The 9059-nt window shown below is 40.7% G+C and overlaps 2 protein-coding genes across 3 annotated transcripts; one reads left to right on the top strand and one right to left on the bottom strand.

Annotated features, from left to right (window-relative positions):
• Positions 1 to 1092: 1092 nt before the first annotated feature.
• LOC113218028 (AN1-type zinc finger protein 6) lies at positions 1093 to 6072 on the top strand (the record flags this gene model as incomplete). The annotated part of the gene is given in 4 exon segments (XM_052274766.1): positions 1093 to 1313; positions 1400 to 1540; positions 1887 to 2046; positions 2267 to 6072. Coding segments are annotated over 4 exon segments (570 nt in total). The 3' UTR covers positions 2416 to 6072.
• A 5-nt stretch (positions 6073 to 6077) lies between these two features.
• Positions 6078 to 7626, bottom strand: LOC113218030 (ATP synthase lipid-binding protein, mitochondrial-like). Of its 2 annotated transcripts, XM_026438175.2 has the most exons (4): positions 7323 to 7626; positions 7087 to 7224; positions 6891 to 6996; positions 6078 to 6790 (listed from the first exon to the last, which is right to left on the bottom strand). In XM_026438175.2, the coding sequence occupies exons 1-4, from the start codon at positions 7368 to 7370 to the stop codon at positions 6630 to 6632; spliced, it is 453 nt and encodes a 150-aa protein (XP_026293960.1). In that variant the 5' UTR covers positions 7371 to 7626; the 3' UTR covers positions 6078 to 6629. The 2 variants fall into 2 exon arrangements, with proteins under 2 accessions (XP_026293960.1, XP_052130727.1); XM_052274767.1 differs by lacking the exon at positions 7323 to 7626 and having other exon boundaries at positions 7087 to 7313.
• Positions 7627 to 9059: the final 1433 nt, after the last annotated feature.

Genomic DNA, 9059 nt, shown 5'->3' with positions numbered 1-9059 from the left:
CAGCAGCTTCCCTTTTCCTTTCTTACCTGTCCGTGGAAGGTGGATTCGCCATTGTCTCGGTTAGCCTTTCTTGGGCCTGTGTGTGCGCTGCGCGGTGTGTCGTCCTGGTGGTGGCCCGCCCACCGCGTGACCATCCGCGTGCGGAGCTGCGGCTGAGAGCCCCGGTGACGGCTGGTGGTGGTGGTGACGTGGCGGCCCTCCCCCTGATAGCCGTCCACCCTCCCCACACTGTCACCGCGATGATTCGTTATTTTCACGTTTGATCGCGGTGGGACTTCCCCGCCGGTGTCTCACTCACGCACTATATATATGTATCATCTCCGCGAACAACGACGACGTGACGCGGCGCGTGGCTGGCGTGACGTCACGCGGCCGCGCCGGGCCGCTCTGACGTCGCGCGGGTGGTGACGCGGCTCCGCGTTTGGCGTGACGTCACGCCCTCTCCTCCTCCACGCTCGCGCTGGGCTGGGCCTCTGGGCCCCGCTGGTGGCCACCTTTCTGGCCGCGCCGCGAAAACACTCGAAACGCCCGTCGTCGTGTATTTGAAAGTGTGCGATGGCGTGGCGCCTGCTGCCTCGCGCGGTGTCGGCGAAAGGTGAACCAGTTGGGTGTCCCTCGCGGCGTGCCAGCGTGGCCTGGCGGCGTGGCGCAGCGCGCGGCCCGCGCAGCGAAGCTCCCCCCCACCCCCCCTCCCCTTTTCCTTCCAATTTTCCTTTGCCGAGAGCCGCGGCCTCTTGCCTTGTCTGCCGATCTCCCCGCAGCTTGCGTTTCGATGCACTCGCTGTTTGAACTGATATCGATTTGCTGCTGGGCGCGCATTAATTTAGCCCAGCCTCTAGCCTAGTCGCCGGCCCCGGGATCCCGGCCCCCCCGGTCCATGGCGAGCGGGAGGTGTACAGTAGTGGCTGCGCGTGGCTGTGACGTCACATCACCTTCAGCTGCGCCGTAGCAGCAGTACGTACTCATTCGAGAAAACAACTCGGACGCACGACTTTCAAATCGAAATTTGCGGTGGGGTGTGGTACCGAAGGGATTGGGAATGTTTTGTGTACTTCCAAACGTCTAACGTTTTGTTTATTTTTTATGTTGCAGGGTTGCTGATTTACTGACGAGGATAGAAGACTGAATATCAAAGATTCTCTTTCATTTTCAATATCTTTCCGTCCGCACAACTGCGAAACTACCCGTTAGCGATGGAGAGGGAGTCGAACCAGATGCAGACGCAGTGTAGATCTGGGTGTGGATTCTACGGGTCTCCAGCCACAGACGGGCTCTGCTCGCTCTGTTATAAGGAAGCATTAAAAAAGAAACAAGTATGTTATGAAATTACATTAAGTTGCTTGGTTTGGCCTATAACAAGTAGCAATATGTAATATTTTTGAATTTGTTCTGTGTGCAGCAACCTCCAGTCTCATCACCAGCTGCTTCAACAGCATCAAGCAGCAATAATGGACCTTTTGTATCTGCATCAACAGTAGCCTCAGCTGTTGATACAGCTTTACCTACCATCCCTGTAATTTCAGACCTTTGCAGTAAAGAGGTATGTTAATCTCAAAATGTTGTATTTTTTTAAATCCATCCATAAAGCTGGAACATGCTGAGTACTTGTATCTGCATTGTCATTTTTTTACCATTGTTGAAGCACTCTGTTGCCAAGAGAAAGGTGCATAGGCACTTCTTTCCTTGTCATTTAAAGATGATGGTTGAGGGGGTGGGGTTCAGATTTTCAATATTTACAATATTAATAAATAAATTTCTATCAAAATGACATCTAGTGGAAGTGGTACTGCCCTTCCACTTCCATGTTCTGTAAGAATTTTCTTCTGAAAAGATTCAAATGCTTTTGTACCTTTTCCACCCTAATATTTACATTTTACTGATTACAGACAAGCTCTGAAAATGGTGAGGGTGCAGGTAGCAATGCAGACTGTGCCTCAAATGCAGAGGGTGATGACAGCAGCTTTGATGGCAAAGATTCACAAGACAAGGATGGAAAAAGGAAGAAGAACCGCTGTGCAACATGCCGCAAGAAGGTCGGACTTACAGGTATGGGTCACTTTTACTTTCACCTATTATGATTTGTATTTGTTTTCTTGTTTATTTCATGAGATACTTGCCTGTAGTCCCCTCTCTATGGCATTGTTAATCTCAAAGCCATTCTGATAAATGTAACTTTAATTTTCATTAATCCCCGCACGCATTGTGTTCAATCCATTTTGGTGGATTCTTTTTACCTCTGTAATTAACTTTGCCTTGTTATTTCCAGGGTTCGAATGTCGATGTGGGGGTCTCTTTTGTGCGATGCATCGATACAGTGACAAGCACGAATGTACCTTTGACTACCGGGAGCTCGGGGCACAGGAAATTCGCCGCAACAACCCTGTTGTTGTGGGCGAAAAAATTAAGAAGATATAAGATAATGTTATGGCATCCTGAGACATTAAATTTCGGGCAGCTTGAGACTACAGCGATGTCATGGCATGACACACACCACCCTGCACAGCTGCACCTCTCTCCACTATGCACATGCTGACCTCAAATTAGTGCCATGGTGATAACTCATCTTTAGTACATGATCAGGAAGCAAATTGGTTTTCTACCTCTCCATGCAGCAATGCCCTACCTTAACCCCACCCCCTCAAACCGACTCCCTGGACCAAAACCCCATGAACTAATGTCCAGGCTCGGCCTTGAACAGGTGTTTGTGATAAAAATCATTGTTTGAATAAAAATGGTAAAAATTATGAATGGTGTTTTTTGATACAGTGAAATTAAAGTTGTGTGTTGCTTTTATAGAAAAAGAGAAGAAAACTTGTTTTGAATAGCATAGGTGCTTGAACTTGGGATATACAGGTGTACATAATCAGTAGCTTGGTCAGTCTGCCAGGTGTGTTATTTCATGTACCATACGTGCTCGTGCTCCATGTGAGGAAAGGTGACTAACTTGAGTCTATTGTACTTCAGTGCTTAAACTGTTGTGACCACTCCTTACTCATTTGATGCTTGTTTTGGTTTTGTGTATAATTTCATCCACTCTTATGTATTCCAACTAAGGTATCAATTAAAATACTTCAGTTGTAAGAGTTTGTAGGGATTGAAGTTTTCAAAAGCATGTTTTAACCGGAGGAAGTGCAAAGAATGGTTCACCTGAGTGGATGGGGTTTAATACACACTTAACTATCAACCTTATTCAAGCTTAGACCAGATAATGACAAACAAGGATTGATAGTTTGAAAATATTTTAAAAAGGTGTATTAATTTTACTTTTGTCTATTAGTTTTTATTTACCTTTGCCTCATGTTTGGATGGGAAATGCTTCATTAAGAGAAAGTATATATTAAAAAAAGTATATTGTAAATTTTGTCCAATATGTGTGCCTATGTGAGAGCACATGTCGTCTTGTGTACATGTAAATGTTCCGAGAGCTGTGTGTTACTTCTGTACCATGTGTGAATGAAAGCATGTTTGAGCGAGTGCCTGTGAGTGAGAGTGAAAAACTTATTTTAATGGATGTGAGACTGCACTGCTGCAACCAGTGGATAGTGTGGTATGTGCACAACAGCATGGTTAATTGTTGCATCATGCATGTGCTCCTGTCAAGTGTTTCTTGGAATTAGTTTTGCCTGAGACTTTTAAAGCTCAAGACTTTTGTTCTTTCTTTTTTTTTGTTTCCAAAGGATTTAAGTTTTGGCTTATTGTATGTTATGTACCATTGCAAACGAGAGAGTGTTACTGTAGAAGACTACCTTTCCCACAGCAGTGAGTGGACTAGACAATTGGATTCTTTCACGCTAGAAATCAAGATACAAGCACTTATGGTAACAGAACATATACCTTCATTCAAGAGATTTAAAAGATTTTGTATTCTTAAACACTGTGTCCTCTAAAAATAATTTGATGTGAATATTGGTAAATTAGAAAAGAAACACTAGCTGTTACTCATTATAAATGTCATCTTGTGAATTATTGAATTGCTTGTGTACAGTAACAGTTGTTGGCCATGAATGTGCAGAAACCCTGTGCTGTCAAGTAGTCAACTAGGATCTCTATTGAACATTAAACACAACTGAACTTGATGTATGTAAGCCTATTCGTAGGATGATATTTATGTTTTGGCTGAGAACCGAATGTCTGTCAAAAAGAGAAGTGAGCCCTTTGAAAGCATTCCTTCGGACAAAATATTAATGGACAGTCATTACCAGATTTAAGTGCATCACCAAAGCTTAGTAAATGGCCCGAATATCATCCTATGAATGGAATGAGCAGTTTTGTGAAAGTAAGTCATTTAGTACAGCTAGATGTTCTGATAAGTGCTTGTGTTGGTTTTCAACCAACTAGCAACCAGTCTAACTGAAAGCATAGTCTAGCCATTAGCCTGTTTGGTTTGGTTTCTGCCTGCCCCGCTCCTCTTCTAGGTGTGTGATGTGATATGTGCAGCCGAGTCACCTGAGAATGGCCGCCAAGTCTGTTATGTTTACTCAGTCACTTGCCAAAGTAATGGGTTGTCACTATGCAGTTAAGTGGAGCAGTGAATTAGGTTAGAGAGAAGTCGCTGCTAATTTTGCTCAATTCTGTTTAAATGTATAATCTTTGTACTACTCGTTCCTGTTCTGAATGCTGAAGTGCAACTCTGTGTACAGAAACGAGTTAGGTTCTTCATCTCACCATTTTCCTGCGTCCAATCCATAACTTTGGGAGGTTAAACAAGAACTGAGAGCTTCAGGTGTAGCTCGGCCGTCCATGAAGTAAGTGACTGTGGTTCAAATATTGTGATTCATTAATATATAGATTTTTTTCTTTAGTGGGTAAGCATCATCAGAGAACCAGCGTCACTGCAAAGTCATAGTGTTTCCTTGCTGACATAATTCTGACAATAAATCATATCCTATGTTACTGGAAATTTAATGGTCTCAATTATTTTGACCTGTCTGACGGTCTCTCAAAATACACTCCCGGAGATAAGCCAATTGATAATTCTGTTTTTGTTCAATATTTGGTTTCGTTTTATGTATCCTACCTTTTTTTTTTTTTTTTGTCTTGACATTGCCAATGCCTTGGTTCTCTGGCTTTCTCACTGTGCCAGAATAGCAGTGGTCCATCTGCCTATCTTTGTTGGTGTTTTAGTCTGTGTACCATTCGTGATAGTCATTTTACAAAGGAACTCAAATGTATATAATGTTTGAAAAATCCATCAGTTCTGCTTACATTATTGTTTCTACACTTGAGACTTACCGGTACATTAATACTTGATATGTGGTTGCAACTTGAACTTGTATGTGTGGTGCAAACCCAACTATGTTTGAGACGACTGAGGTATTTGCTAGAAAATGTAAGAAGCCAGCGCCATTCAGATATAATTTTAAGTTGAATACTATTCCGTTTAAGCAACCTTCAATGAAGCTACTCACTGTATGTGGTGTTTGCTCTTGCATGGTTGCGTTTTAATTGCAGAGAAACGATAATTGTCAATTTGTATGAGGATATCTGAAGTGGAGCGTGAGTAATCTGACTGAACAAACCTGTAGAAATTAAGGAAGAACCACTGCCGATTATTTTTTGTTGTTTTCCGGTTTTGCAAAATGACACCATTTTTCCATATTTTATGTGGCCTCATGAGATACTGTACCAGAGGACCCACCACAAGGATGGCAGGAATTCAATGTGAGGCTTTGTTTTAATTGTATAATTTTCCAGATTGAATTGCTTACTATATGTAAAGTACTGCTGGTTTTGTTAAATCCATAGCCAGGAGTAGAATTTTGTCTTGCTGAGTTTGGTAAAGTCATCTATCTACGGATCTGTTGTTTCTCTTTCCTTTTTTTCTCTTTTTGTTAAGTTTGTAGCAAGACAAAAGTTCTTGCTCCTGGTCAAGTTTCTTTTGTAAATTTTGTGAAAAAAGAAGCTAGTTGTGTAGAGTTGATCATCATCATTTATTAATTCATTTATATTTTACTCATTCACATTTCATGTATTTCTCTTCTCACAACAGTAGTCCTTGATTTTAAACGTCTATGATTATTGCTCTAAAACATTGTATGTAAGGTAACTAATAAAAATATCCTTATGAATCAACAGCCTTCTTTTTTTTTCTTTGAGGCCTTTCTGGTTTCTACTTATCTGGCTTTACCCTCTGAGTTTTAGTTATAACTCTTGGGACTGTCTTTGATGGCTTTTGTTTATTTTTGTGAGTGGTTTTCATACATAAACGGCTTGTCCACAGGGTTGTCATCTCACTCTAGGCCTGGAGGCACAAGTTGAGAGTGCTTCTTAATCTTACTGCTGTGCCTACTTGATGGTTATCGGATTTCCTACTCCTTTATAGATGTGCTACTTGTTTTAAGAAATTATTGCTGGGAGCTATGTTGCTGTAACTGTTTGTTTCATGAATACAGTTGTGGATAGAAAGAATCCCTGCATTTGCTCGTTTGACTTTCCTTGGTGTCCCTATTCATATTTCTTTAAACACTGATTTTTCCAAGAATAACAGAAATTTGAAATGAATTGTTTATTCTCAAAGAAAAGTCATTGACTCAGACAAGATAGAAAATAGTGTTAAATGAAGCTTGTGCTTCAACACCTCAAACAAGGCTAGGGAATTGATTAGAATACATGGAACATGGCAGGTGTAATTAAGTGAACAAAATAATAAATGCCATTAAAATAGCAAAAAGTCCCATGGCCTCAGTAAGAGCAAATCCTAGAATGGCATAGGAAAATAGGGAACCTTTAAGGCTAGGATTACGTGAATAAGAAAACATGAGGCTCCCAAAAACAATGCCAACTCCAGCACCTGAAACAGGAATAAAATTCAAGAAACGGATAAAAGTACCACATGGTGTAAGGTCTGTAAAACAGCCCATTAGTTTCTAATACCCATTTATTTGACTTACCTGGGCCAGCTATCCCGATTGTAGCCATTCCAGCCCCCATAAGTCTCCCTGCATTATCAATGTCGTATCTTGAGGGAGTTGTGTATAAATTTCTCTCTGGACGAATCTAGATGGAGGTAAAGGGTCTCAAAATGGATGTCCCAGAGAAGCATGGAGCAAAGACAAGTAAAGGTAAAATATATTGCTATAATGCTACCTCTGACAATGCTCTTTGAGCATTCTGTGGACCACTAAGAGGATGATTCACAAATCCAGAAATACATGAGTATTTACAACAGGAGAGAACCCCCTGGAAGCTCTTTTGAATTACAGGAGAGGATGCACATCCACCATACTGTAATGTAAATTTATTAAGTTCTAGATATTTATTTTTACCATGGACAAGAATAAGCATAGTAGATTTTTTTTTTTTTTAAAGAAGAAAACACTCACGAATAATGGCACGTTGTAGAGGGGAATGACAGATCGAAACAACTGCATGATGACGATGATGACAAGGAGTTCCTGTGACTGATGACAGATTTGCGCTGAGACCGCGTACTTCGCGCTTCGCGTCCTACGAACCTTGCCGTAGCGATCCAGTGATCCCCTTTTGTTGTCTGGCAATGCACGAGCATTGTAGAATTTGATAATTTAAATTCGGCAATCCAGAAGGAAGCTCCGACGACCGTCCCATTACTACCATATTTTTTAAAAATAAAACTCACTTGCCTGGTTTTGGAGATGGAGACAAAGTCCTATAACTCAACGTCAAATTATCAATAACTCAACGTCAAATTATCGTCTGAATGTTCAGTTGTTGGTGAAACTGATTCCATTATTGCATTAGTCTTTCATTGTTGTTGCACTCTTGCACTCTCCCGCCCCCGCCCGTACCTTTTCTTTCAATGCCGAGGAACGGTCAACTTCAGGGAACTCCCCGAATCCCGAATATAAGCACCTCCTTAACGTCAGTTTTGCGTAAGGGGGCTGGCGAGGGAAGCGGGTGCAGTTGTCGCACCGTTATATGTTCTTTCGCCTACCCCTTATACTGGGTTAGTGAGTGAAAACGTGAAAACACGGTTACATTTCCCACTTTTCCTGCATGGTCTTCCCCAGGCGCCTGGGAAGCACATTGACATTGCCTGATGAGGTACAAGGTACAGAACGATGATGATGGTGAAGGTCGCACGAGGACATTTTGATAACAATTAAAATTAAACAGCAAGATTTTTTAAAAATTTGTTTAATTTTTACACAATCACATTTCTAATCATAACAATAATTAAATATGTAAATTTTGTTACTTAAACATTTAGCATGTTGGTGACTGCTCCTGGGTTAACAAATTCTTTCTGCTTCTTTGACAATCTTTTCAAAACACAATGCATGGAAGTGACCAAGGACAGGTAACTTTGATGATAGGATGCAATAAGTAAGATGGTAAAACCAAGTTTTAAAGTGCTCAGTTAGACGTGAGTGTTAATTTACTTTCAATCATAAGATGTTTAGTAGATCTTTTGACAAAGAGTTTTAAGAATTGAATTAGCTCTTATGGAAATATAGAATCAACCATTAATGAGCATCTTTACTTACATAAAAAGAAATTGACATTACATTGCACTGTGAAAATATGAGCGAGTTGTAATAAAAACAAAAAACATGACACATTTCCAACCAGTGGTGAAGAAGACCACATGTAATGAAATAAAGGATAAGATTTCATAGGTGTTCTAACAATACGTTGGGTTGGAATGATGCTGAGACCAGTTGACAACAAATGTAAAACAAGATAACAGAAAAGAAAAAGAAAATGAAGTAGGTATTCACGCCAAAATATCAAAACATATTCTAAAATGCACTCAAAAAATTAAACACAACTGAACTATTTAAATTAAGGATACAGTAATTAAGTATCAATTAGGAATGTAACAACAAGAATTGAAATACTCAGTCTTGCAAATGGAAGTTTGGTGGTCACAAATTGTGCAAAGATAAGATAGCAAACAACAAAGTTCTTCGGCTAAAAACTACTGCATACAGCTAAAACATGTGGTGGGAATCAGAGTTGAATACTTAAATGATGACATAAGCGTAACTGAACAATAATAAGCCTTCAAACATTGTTAACAAATACCCCCAAAATGAGAAAGCAAACTGCTGCTGTCCTTTATAGAAAGAATCATAAAA

The sequence above is a fragment of the Frankliniella occidentalis genome, unplaced genomic scaffold, assembly GCF_000697945.3.
Source record: "Frankliniella occidentalis isolate FOCC.00 unplaced genomic scaffold, Focc_3.1 Scaffold434, whole genome shotgun sequence".
NCBI classification, from domain to species: Eukaryota; Metazoa; Arthropoda; class Insecta; order Thysanoptera; family Thripidae; genus Frankliniella; species Frankliniella occidentalis.
The sequence above is the reverse complement of the archived record's forward strand: the minus strand, read 5'-3'. Positions and strand labels throughout refer to the sequence as shown.